A 15,986-nucleotide genomic window follows, 5' to 3' on the forward strand; every position below is an offset into this window, starting at 1 on the left:
AAAGATACTTATTTGCCTTTTGGTCATTATTCATCTTGTTCAAGTTATACTAGAAAGTTGTACCATGTCGTTGTCTTGCAGATATACCCATTCAGGTCGATTGGCTGAGAAGAGTGATGTCTACAGTTTCGGGATCGTTTTATTGGAGATGATCACAAACCAACCCGTGATCAATCAAACCACTCACATAGTCACATAACACAATGGGTTGGCTTTATGGTTAACCGCGGTGATATTATTATTTTATTATTATTATTTTTTAATTTTATATGGTGAGACGTCTTAAACCAAGTAAGAATGGGTTAAACCCGATAGCCAAACATTAACAAGAAGGTAATTTCTTAACGCGAGTGGCTGCGTTTCTACCGCTTCAATCGCCGGGAATTGGTGATGGTGAAGAAACCGTTCCCTTTCTCTCTCGGCGGGAGTTCTCGACGACAGCTATTGGGCTTTGCGATTGGTCGACGCCGGCCGAAAATTATATATGGGCGGTAGGTAAAGCTTGCAACTTTATTTTCTATGGGTCATGGTTTTAGAGATCTGCTAATGGCGTCGTCTTTGTCTTTTACGAATTTTGAATACTGAGCTCTGATAATGCCTTCTTCTCTTTTGGTGCTGATTGTTTTACCTCGGTGCTGCTCTTTGAATTAGCTTTAAGCTTTGATCTGTCTATATAATTTCTGGGTTCGAAGCTACTCTTGTGAATGGAAATTGTCAAAGCTTGTTTCATCAGCTCCGTGTGTGTGTGTCTCTCTCTCTTTGAACATTCTTAATGTATTAGCTAGAGTGATAACTATAACAGGTGAGATCAAATGAAAATTGTCTTTCAAAAAAACAAGTTGCCTATTTGTGTGACCAAGATATTATCAATCAGTATGTTTCTTTGGATAATGTAGCTGTTCAAATTCTTGTATTCAGTCATTTTCCCTTTTTTATAATTGCACACTAAAAGTAAAGACCTCTTCTCAATGTAGCCAGAGCTTGATTTTGCTTTCAATGCCCGTTTATGTTTATTTATACATGCGCCGTTAATCTCTCCAAGCTTAGGAATTGTAGTGTTCTAATAGTATATCTTAAGAGAGTAACTAATTATGGGGAGTCCTTGTTGTTGTCTGGTTCTGGTGGTGGTATTAGGTTTAAGGAGGTCCCCATCAGCTTTAGACATTGGAATGGAGGAAGGCTTGTTGCAGCCTAACATCCCAGTAGAAGGTTTTTTGCCACCGGAGATTCTCAATCTCATCCACCGCCTATGCCGGCTGAGACAGATAAACAGGTTTGTCGTTGAAACTATGAAATTAATGCAGTTCATTTCGAATAGGATTTAACATTAATTATGTTTCCTGGGTTATAAGCAGCGTATAGGTATACTATTGTTTAGGAGCAAAACCTTTTTCTACTTCAAATCTTTCACTGATCCAAGTCAACTACCATTAAAATTCTTAGCATTTCGTCGTGCATTGTGAGTTCATACCGGGGAAATGTCTTTTTTTCATTTTTGTTTTGATGATATGCATATTGTTGTTGGCCAAGAAACGAAACAGATGTACAAAATTAAGTTCACCAAATGTGACCTTGTCTCAAATTAAGTTCGCTAGAGAATCAAGAAAACAGAATGTGGGTTGTGATTTCTTATTCTCTTATACTCTTAAAACAAAATAGTTACGGAGGAGTCACAAATTAGTGAGAGCTGTTTAAGCAAAGAAAAGCAAAATTCTTCTTAATCTTGTCGTATATAATTGATCCTCCCTTAATTCCTTAACGTGCTTCTTGGTCTGTTCCTTATTTCCCACGAAAAAAACTTCATGATAATGATGTGGAGAATATGTTGTCCTCTTATAGCTCATTCTTCTCCCCTTGGTGAAGCTGCTGGACTAGAAAACACTATTGACCTGACTAAGTCTTTCTTTTAGTGTATGGTTTGGGTTTGCTTTACTTATTTACTGTTTATTTTCAACAGCGTAGCCAGCCATTGCATTCTTGATTTTTCCCTGGGAGTTAAGAGAATATGGAGCGTTCTTTTGGGCACACATTGACCCTTGTTTTGGACTCGTCTTATATAATTGATAGTCCTATGATATATACCAATGTAATTGCTTAACGTGATCCTTGGGCCGTTCCTCAGTTTCCCAGAAAAACTTCATGAAATTTACTCATTTTCACCATTGACCTAAGTCTTTGTTTTAGTGTGCAATTTGGGTTTGCTTTATTTATATGCTGTATATCTTCATCAGCATAGCCAGCCAACGATTTCTTGATTTTTTTTTAGGAGTTCATAAAAATATGCAAGGTTCTTTTGGGCTTTTGTTAGTACTGATAACTATGGCCATCATTCATATTGTTCAAGCTCAAGACCAAGCAGGTACCAGATTTCTTATTTGTTCTTTATATACACATTCATGTGTACAAATATATTGGTTCGCAGAAGTGAACTGGTTTTAAATGATTAATGTTTACCATGTCTGTTAACAGGGTTCATCAGTTTGGATTGCGGGCTACCCGAAGATCATAAGTCTCCTTATCAAGTGACTGGTACTGAACTGTGGTTCTCTTCGGACAAAGACTTCATACAGAGCGGAAAAATTGGTCGAGTCCGAGAAACTTCTATTCCTTCCGGGGAGACATACTTGACGCTGAGATATTTCCCAGAGGGAATACGGAACTGCTACAATCTGCCTGTGGATGAGGGGCGTAAATATTTGATCAGGGCCTCCTTTCTCTATGGAAATTATGATGCTCAGTACCGTAACCCGGTGTTTGATCTTTATCTTGGACCTAATCTATGGATCAATATAGATTTGCGAAAGAGGGTGAATGGTACACAAGTAGAGATCTTACACATCCCAACATCAAAATCGTTGCAGATATGTCTTGTTAAGACTGGGAATACTACACCAATAATAACAGCTTTGGAATTACGGCCAGTGGGAAAAAATTCTTATATAACTCAGAATGGTTCCCTGGCTTTCCTCTATCGGAGATATTATAAAGAGTCGGGACCTCCTCTACGGTATATCTTCTCATTTGTCTTTTTCCTCCTTAGTCTGTTTACACTTTTTAACACAAGGGCTGGCTTTTCACACATTTGGTTTCAAGACGATCAATATGATAATATGATGATAAATAATACTAGTTTATCTTATTACTGCTTAACAACATTGTTCGCACCCCCCAGGTACATGAAAGATGTCTATGATCGCACATGGGATGGGTTCTTCAGTAAGGAATGGACACAGATTTCCACTAATCTCACAGTGAAAAATAACAATATTTATGTTCCGCCGCAAGATGCGCTGAAAAATGCTGCCACGCCTACTAATACCAGTGCGCCACTGACAGTTAATTGGAATTCACCAAAATTTACTGCCGAATATTACTTGTACGCACACTTTGCTGAGATCCAAGACTTGCAGGCAAATGAAATTAGAGAATTCAACATCCTATTGAACGGAGAATTTTTTGCTGTCCCTATCATTCCTAACAAGCTTCGCCTAACTACTATCCAAACTGTGGTCCCGAGAACATGCCAAGGAGGGAGATGCAGTTTGCAGCTAACAAGAACCAAGAACTCAACTCTTCCACCTTTACTTAATGCTCTTGAACTCTACGAAGTTATTCAATTTCCACAGCTCGAAACAGATGAAAGCGACGGTATGTGACTTTCTTTCCCAGGTTATGCATATAATTAGGTCTATGCTTACTGATGTTAGTAAAGAAATAAGTCATAAAAAAAAAATAGCGTACTAAAGACAAAACCTTTTTTATGTCAGTGGATACGATAAAAGACATCGCAGCCACCTATGCATTGAGTATAATAAACTGGCAAGGTGATCCATGCGTCCCTCAACAACTTAGGTGGGACGGATTAAACTGCATCACCAAGGATATGTCTACACCACCAAGAATCACTTCTTTGTAAGTAGTACACATGCACTCTTCAAGATCTGTTTGTAATCTTGATCATTAACAATTTGAATGTGCATGTCACTAGAAACTTGTCTTCAAGTGGTTTAAATGGAACCATAGCAGCTGCAATTCAATATCTTACGCAACTAGAAAAACTGTAAGTATAAACATTGTTAATCAGAGGCGAGAAATTGCTATTATTTACAGGAATACATTTGATAGACATTCCTCTCTTCATTTTATTAGGGACTTGTCGAATAATAACTTGACTGGAGAAGTGCCGGAGTTTCTAAGCAACATGAAATCCTTGTCGTTCATGTCAGTTTCTCTGATCAAAATAGGTTCTATTGCTTTTCAAAATTCAAACTTGATCATAGTCGTTTTAAACAGAAACTTAAGCGGGAACAATCTTACTGGGTCGATTCCTCAAGCTCTTCAAAAGAAAGAACTAAAGCTATTGTAAGAATCTTTCTACATAGCTTTTGAACTTTTCTCAATTGTCATCTACGACCCTTTTGTTCCTTAAAAGTCATGAACAACCCTTGTCTTAATGTAGTGTTGAAGGAAACCCAAGGCTTTGTCTTTCTGATTCATGTAGAAAACCAACTAAGAAGAAATTTCCTGTGGCAATTATTGCATCAGTTCTTGTTGTTGCATCAGTTGTCATTGTGGTTCTTTTTCTTGTACTCAGAAAGAAAAAGTCAACAATTGTAAAAGGTACTCCCAAAGAGTATCTGGTGAATGTCGGTTGCTCTGCTGCATTAAATGAAAATATACACATAACAAAGAATATGATAACATCCTTATTCTGATGTACTGCAGGTCTAGACCTGCCACCGAGGACGTCAACGGGGGAAATTACATTTGCTAATAAGAACAGGAGAAGGTTCACATATTCAGAGGTCATCCAAATGACAAATAACTTCCAAAGAGTTTTAGGTAAAGGAGGGTTTGGCATGGTGTATCACGGTACTGTAAATGGCTCTGAACAAGTAGCCGTTAAGGTACTCTCTCAGTCTTCAACTCAAGGCTATAAGGAGTTCAAAGCAGAGGTATTCATAGTTCTGTAATCTTCCGAACTAAAGTAGATATTATCTGTTTTAGCATTCGATTAGATTTTCTTAGATGAGTTTTACTCTTACCTCAGGTTGATCTTCTTTTGAGGGTGCACCATACGAATTTGGTGAGCCTCGTCGGGTATTGCTATGAAGGAGATCACTTGGCCCTCATCTATGAGTTTCTGCCCAATGGAGACTTAAAACAACATTTGTCAGGTAATACTTATATTCTATAACACATTGGCTAAATGGTTCTTCAGATCTAAGTTGCTTTAAAAATTTTGGGATCAAAGCCTGGTAGAGGGAATTTATTTTAGAATATTTCTTTTTTTAGTAGCATTTGTTAGGAGAACTTGAATGGGTCTAATGATCTTTTATACAGGAAAAGGAAGTAGATCCATCATCAAATGGAGTATTCGACTTCAAATAGCTTTGGAGGCAGCACTAGGTCCGTACTAAGTTATAAGATATCGATTCAACTGGTTATATAATGAAGTAATTAATTAATATTGATGATGACTCAATTGCATAGGATTGGAGTACTTACATGTTGGATGCAAACCGCCGATGGTTCACAGAGATATCAAAACTGCCAACATATTGCTAGACGAGAATTTCAAGGCCAAACTCGCTGATTTTGGGCTCTCAAGATCTTTCCAAGGTGGAGGCGAATCTCAGCATTCGACGGTGATTGCTGGTACTCCTGGATACCTTGATCCCGAGTAAGTATTGTTTGTTTTCATATACACAAACACTCGTTCTCAAATTTTCTATCCCTTCTTCAATGGTTAAAAAGTATATACCATGTTGTTGTCTTGCAGATATAACCATTCAGGTCGATTGTGTGAGAAGAGTGATGTCTACAGTTTTGGAATCGTGTTATTGGAGATGATCACAAACCAACCCGTGATTAATCCAACCTCTGAAAATTCTCACATAACACAATGGGTTGGCTTTCAGATCAATGGAGGTGATATTCTTGAGATTATGGATCCGAACCTTCGCAAGTATTATGATATTAATTCTGCTTGGAGAGCTCTCGAGCTGGCAATGTCATGCGTGAATCCTTCTTCCTCAAAACGACCATCCATGTCTCAGGTCATTCAAGAACTAAAAGAGTGTATTGTATGTGAAAACTCAGGGATAAGTACGAATCGAGGCTTGGAATGTCAAGAAATGAACGTTAGCTTGGACACTACGGTGGTTCCTATAGCAAGATAGTTGAGTGTTGTCTACTTCTTGTAAGTAATCAATACTTGATTATAGTGTGTAAACTATGTATGGTCTTATCGGTAAATTTAATGATCTTTTGTCGTTTCTTCATGTGTCTTGAGTACCACGAAAATGTCATTTTGCTTTGACCATTGACATTTCAAAGATCATTTTTATCTGTAATTTGGTATCTTTGATATTCAAACAATAAAAAAACAAATGAGTCAGAGCAGACAAACTACGGAAAAGATATTCAAACAATAAAAAAACAAAGATATTAAATCATGACGGCGATGTTGGGACATCTCCTTCCCTTTCCCTTGGGGCAAGCTGCACTAGAGAACACATTTACTCATTTTCACCAATTGACTAGACTAAGTCTTTTTTTTTAATTTAGTGTACTATTTTGGTTTGCTTATTTATTTGTTGATTATCTTCAAAAGCATAATAATGGTTTCTTGATATTTTTCCTTGGGAGTTAATAAGAGAAACATGGAGAGTTCTTTTGGACTTTTGTTGGTGCTTATAACTTTGGCCGCCATCATTCATATTGTTCAAGCTCAAGACCAACAAGGTGGTATCAGATTTCTTATTTCTTCTATATATACGTTACGTTCCATTTGCTTCCTTCCTTACAAAACATTTTGGTTTTCATGGTTTACAGGGTTCATCAGTTTGGATTGCGGCCGATCTGCGAATGCACCGTCTCCTTATAAAGATACTCAAACTGGACTGTGGTACTCTTCGGACAACGAGTTCATACAGAGCGGGAAAACTGGTCAAGTCCGAGAAAATCCTAACTATAACAGGGAGCAGTACTTGACGCTAAGATATTTTCCAAAAGGCAAAAGGAACTGCTACAATCTGAGTGTAGAGAAGGGCCGTAAATATTTGATCAGAGCTGCCTTTCTATATGGAAATTATGATGGTCTTCGCGTTAACCCTGTCTTTAATCTTTATCTTGGACCTAATCGATTGGCCACGATAGATATCGAAACACGAGTGAATGGTACATGGGAAAATTACTTACACATCCCAACATCAAACTCATTGCAGCTTTGTCTTGTTAAGACAGGAGAAACTACACCGCTAATATCCGGTTTGGATTTACGTCCATTGGGAAAAGATTCTTATATCACTAAGTCTGGTTCCCTCAGACTTTATTACAGATTTTTATTCCGTACAAATCTTGGCAAGCCAATCCCTGATATACAGTAAGTCTTGTTCTGTTTTTCTTCTTCTGTATGTTTCTCCTTCCCAGTCTTTGATCTTTTATCTTATGATGACCCTTAGGTACCCGGATGATGTCTATGATCGCATTTGGAATCCTTACTTTCAGACGGTATTGACTCAGATTTCCACCACTCTCGAAGTGAACAATTCCAACAACTATGTTCCACCCAAGGAGGCACTAAAAAATGCTGCCACGCCTAGTAATGCCAGCGCGCCATTGACGATAGAATGGACTCCATTGTATCCTAATGACCAATATCACTTGTATGCACACTTTGCTGAGATCCAGGAGTTGAAGGAAAATGAAACCAGGGAATTCAACATTGTATGGAATGGTGAAGTTATGTCGACTGTAGTTCCTAAGAAGTTAGAGGTAAGTACTATCTACGACCAGTCACCGAGAACTTGCGAAAAGGGGAAATGTAGTATTCAACTGATAAGAACCAAAAGATCAACTCTTCAACCTCTGATCAACGCTTTTGAGCTCTTCACAGTTTTTGAGCTTCCACAGTCTGAAACAGATGAAAGAGATGGTATGTTTTACCGTTAGTGTGGAAACAAAGTCATATATTTAATTCTAACATCATCAAAACCCTTTCTTTTTTTATGGTAGTGGTTGCTATAAAAGAAATTGAAGCCACCTATGCATTGAGTAGAATCAACTGGCAAGGTGATCCATGCGTCCCTCAAGACCTTAGGTGGGACGGACTAAACTGCCGTGACACAAATATCTCCATGCACCCAAGAATAACTTCTTTGTAAGTCGTAAAATAAAAATACAAATTAGTGGTACAGTGTACAGTGCCATCAAACTGCCGTCCCCGTGCATCATAGATGTACACAGGCGCTCACACACTGTTTAAGATCTGATAGTAATTATGATCGTTGACACTTTGAATGTAATTTTGAACATTTTACTAGAAACTTGTCTTCAAGTGGTTTAAACGGAATCATAGTAGCTGCCATTCAAAGTCTTACACAACTAGAAACATTGTAAGTATTTACCATTGTTAAATACGCTATTATATATGGAAAGGAATACATTTGATAAACCTTCATGCTTTTGTTCCCTCTTGCTAACATTAGGGACTTGTCAAATAATAGTTTGACTGGAGGAGTGTAAGTTTAAACATATGTATTAATGCTTTTCAAAATTTCCAACTCAGATCATAGTCGTTGTTAACAGAAACTTAAGCGGGAACAATCTTAATGGTTCAATTCCTCAAGCTCTTCAAAAGAAAGGACTAAAGCTATCGTAAGAAACTTTCTATACATAGCTTTTGAACTTTCTAGATTATTTATCTACGACCCTTTTGTGCATTAAATGTCATGAACAACCCTCGTCTTATTGTAGTGTTGGAGGAAACCCAAGGCTTTGTCTTTCTGATCCATGTAGAAAACCACCTAAGAAGAATGTTCTTGTGCCAATTGTTGCATCAGTTGTTCCTGCAGCCATTTTGATCATTGCTGTATTGATTGTTTTTCTTGTACTCAAAAAGAAAAAGTCAACGGTTCCACAAGGTTGCCAGAGGCATCAAAATAAGAATACATATAAAATCTTATGAATGCAGTTGAACATGATATGATAACATCCTTATTATGATGTACAGGTTCACAAAGGGAGGTTACTTTTGCTAATAAGAACAGCAAAAGAAGGTTCACATATTCAGAGGTCATCCAAATGACAAATAACTTCCAAAGAGTTTTAGGTAAAGGAGGGTTTGGCATGGTGTATCACGGTACTGTAAATGGTTCTGAACAAGTAGCCGTTAAGGTACTCTCTCAGTCTTCAACTCAAGGCTATAAGGAGTTCAAAGCAGAGGTATTAATTCATACTTTTGTTATCTTCCCAACTACAGTATCATGTGTTTATGCATTTCAAGATTTTCTTGACATGAACGTTACTTTAGGTTGATCTTCTTATGAGAGTGCACCATACAAATTTGGTGAGCCTGGTTGGGTATTGCTATGAAGGAGATCACTTGGCCCTCATCTATGAGTTTCTGCCTAATGGAGAATTAAAACAACATTTGTCAGGCAATATTCTTAAAAATATTTCACATGTAGCAATAGCTAATAAAACTCATAATACTTGAATTGATCTAATGATCTTATATATATACAGGAAAAGAAGGCAAATCCATCATCAACTGGAGTACTCGACTACGGATAGCTTTGGAGGCAGCACTAGGTTTCGTACTACTTAAGTTAAAGAACAAAATATCAATTCCGTTTCATATTGATTTTCTGATAAATCCGTTTATGTAAATGACTTTGATTGCAATAGGATTGGAGTACTTACATGTTGGATGCACTCCACCAATGGTTCATAGAGATGTCAAAACTGCCAACATATTGCTAGACGAGAATTTCAAGGCCAAACTCGCTGATTTTGGTCTCTCAAGATCTTTCCAAAGTGGAAGTGAATCTCAGGAATTGACGGTGGTTGCTGGTACACGTGGATACCTTGATCCCGAGTAAGTATTCATTATTAGTTTTCATATATACACACACACAAACACTCGTTCTGAAACATTCTGTTCCTTGTTCAACGGTTAAAGTCTTAAAAGAGTATATATATCATGTTGTTGTCTTGCAGATACTACCGTACAAATAGGTTGGCTGAGAAGAGTGATGTATACAGTTTCGGGATCGTGTTATTGGAGATGATCACAAACCAACCTGTGATTAATAATCAAGCCTCTGAAAAGTCTCACATTCACATAGCACAATGGGTTGGGTTTCAGATCACCAAAGGAGACATTCTTGAGATTATGGATCCAAACCTTGGCAAGGATTATCACACTAATTCTGCTTGGAGAGCTCTTGAACTGGCAGTGTCATGCGTGGATTCTTCTTCCTCAAAACGACCATCCATGTCTGAGGTAATTCACGAGCTAAAAGAGTGTATTGTGTGTGAAAACTCGAGGATAAGTAAGGATCGACGCTTAGAATCTCAAGAAACGATCGTTAGCTTGGACGATACGGTTGTCATTCCAAGGTAGTTTTCAGTGTTGTCTACTTGTGGTACTTGTAAGAAAAAATTGTAAAATAGTTAAAAAGTATTGATTAAAGTGTGTAAACTATGTATGGTTTCATAGATAAACTCGAAGTCGAGAAATTTCATTCTGCTTGCTTTCATAGATCATTGATATATTATCATATCCTCTGCTCTTTTGTGGTTTCTTTCATATGTGTCTTGAGTACCACGGAAAATGTCATTTTGCTTTGACCATCGGCATTTCAAAGATCATAATCACTTGCGCTTTCAGCTTGAAATCAACAAAACCTTAACTTCACTATTTGTGAATGTCGATTATTGAACAAACGATGAGTTCTCACCGCCAGGAACTACTGAAGGCGAAGCGCTCTTTTCTTTCCCTTGACGCCTGCAGGTTTCGCCGCCGTAGATGGTCGTTTTCTCTTGGACTCGGTCGCTGCAGACTAGTCATCGAAACAGGTTATTATACTGCATAAAAATTTCTTAAAATATGTAAGTGGGAGAGGTTATCTTAACCAATCAAAATGTCAACGTCCATTGACTATTCCTCAGAGTTTCTTCGTGCTGAACGAGTATGATCTGTTGCTTGATTGATTCATTCTTTGCAAGTTTTTTATTGCCTGACAAGGAAACTAATAACTAGACTGATGTACACAATTAATTTTCATGATAGTGATGTTGGAATATTATCTTCCTTTGATTCTTCTTCCTCCAATGGTGCAGCTGCATTATAAATAAAACCATCTTTTGGTAATCATCCATCTTGTTTAAGCTCAAGGTCTAATTGTTATAAACCTTGTTTATTTCATGCTGATCACCTAGTGCATGTACCTGCTTGGTAATATCTTAGTCAGCATATATATAGATCATTGTGTGCCTAGTGCTGTAATTGTGGGTTCTAACTTCTAATTCATAGGATTGAAACAAAGTCAGGTCTACTACATATGTTAGTCAACGACTATAAGAATGTCAACTCTTTGTGAACACTTCTTCATGCATCATTGTGGTGAGTCTGGTGGCTATTAAAGCCATTTTTTTTTGTGTGTGTGTGTGATTGACAGATTCTTTTCGAAGTAAAATGCATATTGTCTGACCAAGAAACTTTACTGATGTCCAATACCACAAATGGCCCCAGTCAAGTTCATATATCTTTGAATTAACATATAGTTATCCTCCTCTTCTTCTTCTTCTTCCCATGGTGAAGTAGTTGCACTAAAAAAAAATATTTACTCTTTTCTTTTATTTCGTTGACTTATAAAAATTCTTTGCTTTTAGTTTCCAGTTTTGGTTTTGGTTATATATATTCTCATTGTTATATTTCAGAGCTGGGGCAGATTTTCTTGATTCGTCCTTGGTGGGTAAGAGAATTAATATGGAGAGGTCTTTTAGACTGTTGTTGTTGCTGCTAATTGGAACTTTGGTCATCACTCATATTGTTCAAGCTCAGAGCCAACAAGGTATCCGCATCTTAAATCACATATCCTTCTTCTCTTTCTTGTTAATTAATCGGCCGGCCACTTATATTTGTTAACGGTGAATTCATTTGTTACCATATATATATTTGTTGACAGGGTTTATTAGCTTGGACTGCGGACTACCCGCGAATGAACTGTCTCCTTACAATGAGCCGGAAACTGGATTACAGTTTTCCTCGGACGCAACATTTATCCAGAGTGGAAAAACTGGAAAAACACAAGCAACTTTGGAGCGTAGACTCCTGAAGCCGTACGCAACGCTGAGATATTTTCCAGACGGAATACGGAACTGCTACAATCTTAAGGCCGAGAAAGGAAGAAGTCATCTGATCAGGGCTTGGTTTGTATACGGGAATTACGATGGTATTGACAATAGCCCCAAGTTTGACCTGTATCTTGGACCAAATCCATGGACCACGGTAGATTTGCATGGACAAGACAATGGTACACGAAAAGAGATCTTTCACACCCCAATATCAAACTCGTTGCAGATTTGTCTTGTTAAGACTGGGATGACTACACCGATTATCTCAGCCTTGGAAATACGTCCCATGGGTAATGATTCTTATATCACCCAGTCTGGCTCTCTCAAACTCTTTTTCCGGATATATCTTACCGAATCAAAGTTTTACCTAAGGTAAATATTTAACTTCAACCTTTTACAATATAACTGTATATCTTCCTTTTCTCTGTTTTGTGGCTCTAAGGTGTAAGACTATTTCTAGACACCAAACCAAGCAGAAGAAGAACAATAGTCTCTGTTCCACTACCAAACAATGATAATATTCATTTTCTATTTACATATTCCACTACCAAACAATATTGTTTCCACCCTCAGGTATTCGAATGATGTCTATGATCGCCAATGGATTGCATACACTCAGAAAGAGTGGAGCCATGTAAACACCACTAGCAATGTGGGAAATATTAACAACTATGATCCACCAAAAGACGCACTTGCAACTGCTGCCATACCTACTAATGCCAGTGAGCCACTGACGATTGAATGGACTAATACAGATAATCCTAACGACCAATATTACGTGTATAGACACTTTGCGGAGATCCAGGAGTTGCGGACTAATGAAACCAGAGAATTCAACATGGTATGGAATGGTGAAGTTATGTCTACTGAACCTGTAATTCCTAAGAAGTTAGAGATACTTACTATGTACAGCCAGTCTCCAAGGACTTGTGATGAAGGAAAATGTAAGTTTTAGCTGATACGAACTGGCAGATCAACTCTTCCGCCTCTACTTAACGCTCTTGAGGTCTACACAGTTATTCAGTTTCCACAGTCTGAAACTGATATAAATGATGGTTTGTTAATTCCACTGTGTTTTATAACGTACCTTTTGCACACAATGGTTCAGTCTTTTGCTTGCTAATTAGTTTCTTAACATCTTGAATATATATATTTCTGTTAGTGGTTGCTATCAAGAACATTGAAGCCACCTATGGATTGACTAGAATCAATTGGCAAGGCGATCCATGCGTCCCTCAGCAGTTTAGGTGGGACGCTTTAAACTGCAGCAACATGGATGCCTCCACACCACCAAGAATCACTTCTTTGTAAGTCATATAAGTTCAGTAGGACTCATGCACGTCACCACACTCAATCTTCAACATCTGTTAGTAATCATGCTTGATCATCAACACTTTTGACTGTGGTTTTGAACATATCATGCCAGAAACTTGTCTTCGAGTGGTTTGACTGGAAACATAGCATCTGCCATTCAAAACCTTACGCAACTAGTGAAACTGTAAGTATTTCAATTGTTGATCAGAGGCGTTATATGTATTGCGAAGACATCAGATTATTTTCTCTCCTGGAAACTTTAGGGACTTGTCCAATAACAACTTGACCGGGGAGGTGCCGGAGTTTCTTGGAAACATTAAATCATTGTTATTCATGTAAGTTTCTCTCAAGATTATTTTCTAATGCTTTTCAAAATTCTATCATTAGTCTTTTTTTTTTTTTTTATGCAGAAACTTAAGTGGAAACGATCTTAACGGTTCAATTCCTCAATCTCTACTACAAAGGCAAGGACTCCAACTACTGTAAGAAACTTCCCACATATCTCTGTACTTATTCCATACAACACATTTGTGCGACAGATGTCCTGAAACAACAGTACTATTCTTTTATAGCCGTCAAGGAAACCCAAGGCTTCTTCCCTCTGAATCACCCACAAAACCACCTGGCAAGAGTTTTCCAGTTGTAATTGTTGCATCAGTTGTTTCTGCAGCCATCGTCCTCATTGTTGTAGTGGTTCTCGTTCTTTTTCTCCGAAAGAAAAAGCCGACTGATGAAGGTAGGTATTTGCAAGGAGAGATATATCAAATAAGAACCAATAGAGCTAATGAATATGATTTATGCTAACCCTAAATTCTGATTTAACAGTTATTCACCCGCCGCCACCAAGTAATGTGACATATAGTTATTTACCTGAGCCATCAATCGAGATGAAAAAGAGGAGGTTTCCTTATTCAGAGGTTATGAAAATGACAAATAATTTCGAAAGAGTAGTAGGGGAAGGAGGATTTGGTGTTGTCTGTCACGGTACTGTAAATGGTTCTGAACAGGTAGCTGTTAAGCTACTGTCTCAATCATCAACTCAAGGCTATAAAGAGTTCAAGGCAGAGGTATTAATTAGTACATTAAGTACAATAATTTGTTTTTTTAACATCACTTATGGATTTTTTTTTTTTTTTTACATTAGGTTGATCTTCTTCTGAGAGTTCACCATACAAACTTGGTAAGCCTTGTAGGATATTGCGATGAAAGAGACCACTTAGCACTCATCTACGAATATGTACCCAATGGAGACTTAAGACAACATCTGTCAGGTAAAAACTTGGTGTATTCTTAAGGTTTCATATGTTTCATGAACTCATGAAAACACAGTTGTTTCTCCCGCAAACATGATAGGATATTAGGATCTAATGATTTATTAAACAGGAAAAGGAGGTAAACCCATCGTCAATTGGGGTACTCGGCTAAGAATAGCTGCGGAGGCAGCACTAGGTTTGTACAAAGTTACATTGTAGAACTAGAATCTACTAATCCTACAATATCAATCATTTCATATGGAGGAATCATTTGCATAGGTTTGGAGTACTTACACATTGGATGCACACCACCAATGGTTCACAGAGATGTCAAAACTACAAACATATTGTTGGACGAGCATTATAAGGCCAAACTCGCTGATTTTGGGCTCTCGAGGTCTTTCCCAGTTGGAGGTGACTCTCATGTTTCGACGGTGGTTGCTGGTACTCCTGGTTACCTTGATCCAGAGTAAGTATCAACACACACTTCTGCTGAAACTTTTCTAATCTTCATTCTTCAATGCTTGAAGAGTAAACTATGTTCTCGCCTTTGCAGATATTACCACACAAGCCGGTTGGGTGAGAAAAGTGATGTGTACAGTTTTGGGATTGTGCTACTGGAAATGATCTCTAATCAACCAGTGATTGATCGAAACCGCGGAAAGTCTCACATAACACAATGGGTTGGGTCTCAGCTTAACGGAGGAGATATTGCTAAGATCATGGATCCAAAGCTGAACGGGGATTATGATTCTCGCTCTGCCTGGAGAGCTCTTGAGCTGGCAATGTCCTGTGCAGATCCTACTTCAGCAAAGCGACCAACCATGTCTCATGTTGTTATTGAACTAAAAGAGTGTCTTGTGTCTGAAAACTCGAGGAGAAATATGAGTCGAGGCATGGATTCACTGAGTTCCCCTGAAGTGAGCATGATCTTTGATAGTGAGATGACTCCTAGAGCAAGATAGTTTGTGCTGCAAGTAACACTATTTTTATGAACCCACTCAACGATACTTACTTGTGGACCTTTCGTTTGCTCTGTTTGTGATTTGAGTGCTGGTGTGTATATATGTGGTTTGAAAACACTTATTAATGTATCGACTGAACTGTGTTCTTGTGTTCTTGTGTTCTTGAGTACCACGAAATTTTTTGATTTTGCTTTGACCATCGGTCACTGGCGCCGTACAAAAACCCTAACTTTTTTTTGTTGGTATCAACAAAACCTTAATTGAATCATGTTCTGTAATGTTTTGTTGGGCTTGTGGACTTAGTGTG

General features: G+C 37.9%; 3 protein-coding genes across 38 annotated transcripts; all 3 read left to right on the forward strand.

The window, feature by feature from the left end:
* The first annotated feature begins 100 nt into the window (after window positions 1-100).
* Window positions 101-10,547, forward strand: LOC104736882 (receptor-like protein kinase At5g59670). Of its 31 annotated transcripts, none has more exons than XM_087471952.1 (16): window positions 101-491; window positions 1,135-1,273; window positions 1,958-2,359; window positions 2,470-3,007; window positions 3,173-3,285; window positions 3,435-3,648; window positions 3,768-3,912; window positions 3,989-4,060; window positions 4,150-4,221; window positions 4,294-4,362; window positions 4,460-4,620; window positions 4,726-4,955; window positions 5,051-5,177; window positions 5,344-5,409; window positions 5,494-5,683; window positions 5,783-6,284. In XM_087471952.1, exons 5-16 carry the CDS (start codon window positions 3,271-3,273, stop codon window positions 6,180-6,182), a joined length of 1,761 nt encoding a protein of 586 aa, XP_087328078.1. In that variant the 5' UTR covers window positions 101-491; window positions 1,135-1,273; window positions 1,958-2,359; window positions 2,470-3,007; window positions 3,173-3,270; the 3' UTR covers window positions 6,183-6,284. The 31 variants fall into 31 exon arrangements, 22 of the variants coding, with proteins under 22 accessions (XP_087328078.1, XP_087328101.1, XP_087328070.1 ...); XM_087471975.1 differs by having other exon boundaries at window positions 1,958-2,355; XM_087471944.1 differs by having other exon boundaries at window positions 1,958-2,086; window positions 2,267-2,359; window positions 3,173-3,648.
* LOC147949267 (receptor-like protein kinase At5g59670) lies at window positions 6,496-10,547 on the forward strand. 4 transcript variants are annotated; one of them, XM_087472141.1, is made up of 13 exons: window positions 6,496-6,747; window positions 6,838-7,387; window positions 7,467-7,939; window positions 8,020-8,164; window positions 8,328-8,399; window positions 8,493-8,523; window positions 8,573-8,661; window positions 8,761-8,927; window positions 9,017-9,228; window positions 9,317-9,443; window positions 9,532-9,597; window positions 9,694-9,883; window positions 10,006-10,547. In XM_087472141.1, the coding sequence occupies exons 1-13, from the start codon at window positions 6,666-6,668 to the stop codon at window positions 10,409-10,411; spliced, it is 2,610 nt and encodes an 869-aa protein (XP_087328267.1). In that variant the 5' UTR covers window positions 6,496-6,665; the 3' UTR covers window positions 10,412-10,547. The 4 variants fall into 4 exon arrangements, 3 of the variants coding, with proteins under 3 accessions (XP_087328267.1, XP_010455251.2, XP_010455258.2); XR_015571269.1 differs by lacking the exon at window positions 8,493-8,523; XM_010456949.3 differs by lacking the exon at window positions 8,493-8,523 and having other exon boundaries at window positions 8,593-8,661.
* A 1,162-nt stretch (window positions 10,548-11,709) lies between these two features.
* On the forward strand, window positions 11,710-15,865 carry LOC104736974 (putative LRR receptor-like serine/threonine-protein kinase At5g59680). 3 transcript variants are annotated; one of them, XM_087472207.1, is made up of 11 exons: window positions 13,073-13,202; window positions 13,310-13,454; window positions 13,574-13,645; window positions 13,725-13,796; window positions 13,872-13,943; window positions 14,034-14,197; window positions 14,287-14,528; window positions 14,606-14,732; window positions 14,845-14,910; window positions 14,994-15,183; window positions 15,271-15,865. In XM_087472207.1, the coding sequence occupies exons 2-11, from the start codon at window positions 13,420-13,422 to the stop codon at window positions 15,677-15,679; spliced, it is 1,449 nt and encodes a 482-aa protein (XP_087328333.1). In that variant the 5' UTR covers window positions 13,073-13,202; window positions 13,310-13,419; the 3' UTR covers window positions 15,680-15,865. The 3 variants fall into 3 exon arrangements, 2 of the variants coding, with proteins under 2 accessions (XP_087328333.1, XP_087328340.1); XM_087472214.1 differs by lacking the exon at window positions 13,073-13,202 and having other exon boundaries at window positions 13,283-13,454; XR_015571279.1 differs by lacking the exons at window positions 13,574-13,645; window positions 13,725-13,796; window positions 13,872-13,943; ... (4 more) ...; window positions 14,994-15,183; window positions 15,271-15,865 and adding exons at window positions 11,710-11,864; window positions 11,979-12,519 and having other exon boundaries at window positions 12,721-13,202; window positions 13,310-13,443.
* Window positions 15,866-15,986: the final 121 nt, after the last annotated feature.

Source organism: Camelina sativa, chromosome 2 (genome assembly GCF_030686135.1).
Source record: "Camelina sativa cultivar CO46 ecotype springtype chromosome 2, ASM3068613v1".
Classification (NCBI taxonomy): domain Eukaryota; kingdom Viridiplantae; phylum Streptophyta; class Magnoliopsida; order Brassicales; family Brassicaceae; genus Camelina; species Camelina sativa.

Excerpts from the sequence above, each read along its gene's own strand:
- LOC104736882 (XM_087471935.1), top strand. The coding sequence starts at position 2,212 with ATGCTGTATATCTTCATCAGCATAGCCAGCCAACGATTTCTTGATTTT. Across the intron at positions 3,649-3,767 it reads CGAAACAGATGAAAGCGACG|TGGATACGATAAAAGACATC; the intron begins GTATGTGACTTT and ends TTTTTATGTCAG. Across the intron at positions 5,684-5,782 it reads CCTGGATACCTTGATCCCGA|ATATAACCATTCAGGTCGAT; the intron begins GTAAGTATTGTT and ends GTTGTCTTGCAG.
- LOC147949267 (XM_087472141.1), top strand. The coding sequence starts at position 6,666 with ATGGAGAGTTCTTTTGGACTTTTGTTGGTGCTTATAACTTTGGCCGCC. Across the intron at positions 8,524-8,572 it reads ATAATAGTTTGACTGGAGGA|ATCATAGTCGTTGTTAACAG; the intron begins GTGTAAGTTTAA and ends TTTCCAACTCAG. Across the intron at positions 9,884-10,005 it reads CGTGGATACCTTGATCCCGA|ATACTACCGTACAAATAGGT; the intron begins GTAAGTATTCAT and ends GTTGTCTTGCAG.
- LOC104736974 (XM_087472207.1), top strand. The coding sequence starts at position 13,420 with ATGGATGCCTCCACACCACCAAGAATCACTTCTTT. Across the intron at positions 13,646-13,724 it reads CTTACGCAACTAGTGAAACT|GGACTTGTCCAATAACAACT; the intron begins GTAAGTATTTCA and ends TGGAAACTTTAG. Across the intron at positions 14,198-14,286 it reads GAAAAAGCCGACTGATGAAG|TTATTCACCCGCCGCCACCA; the intron begins GTAGGTATTTGC and ends CTGATTTAACAG.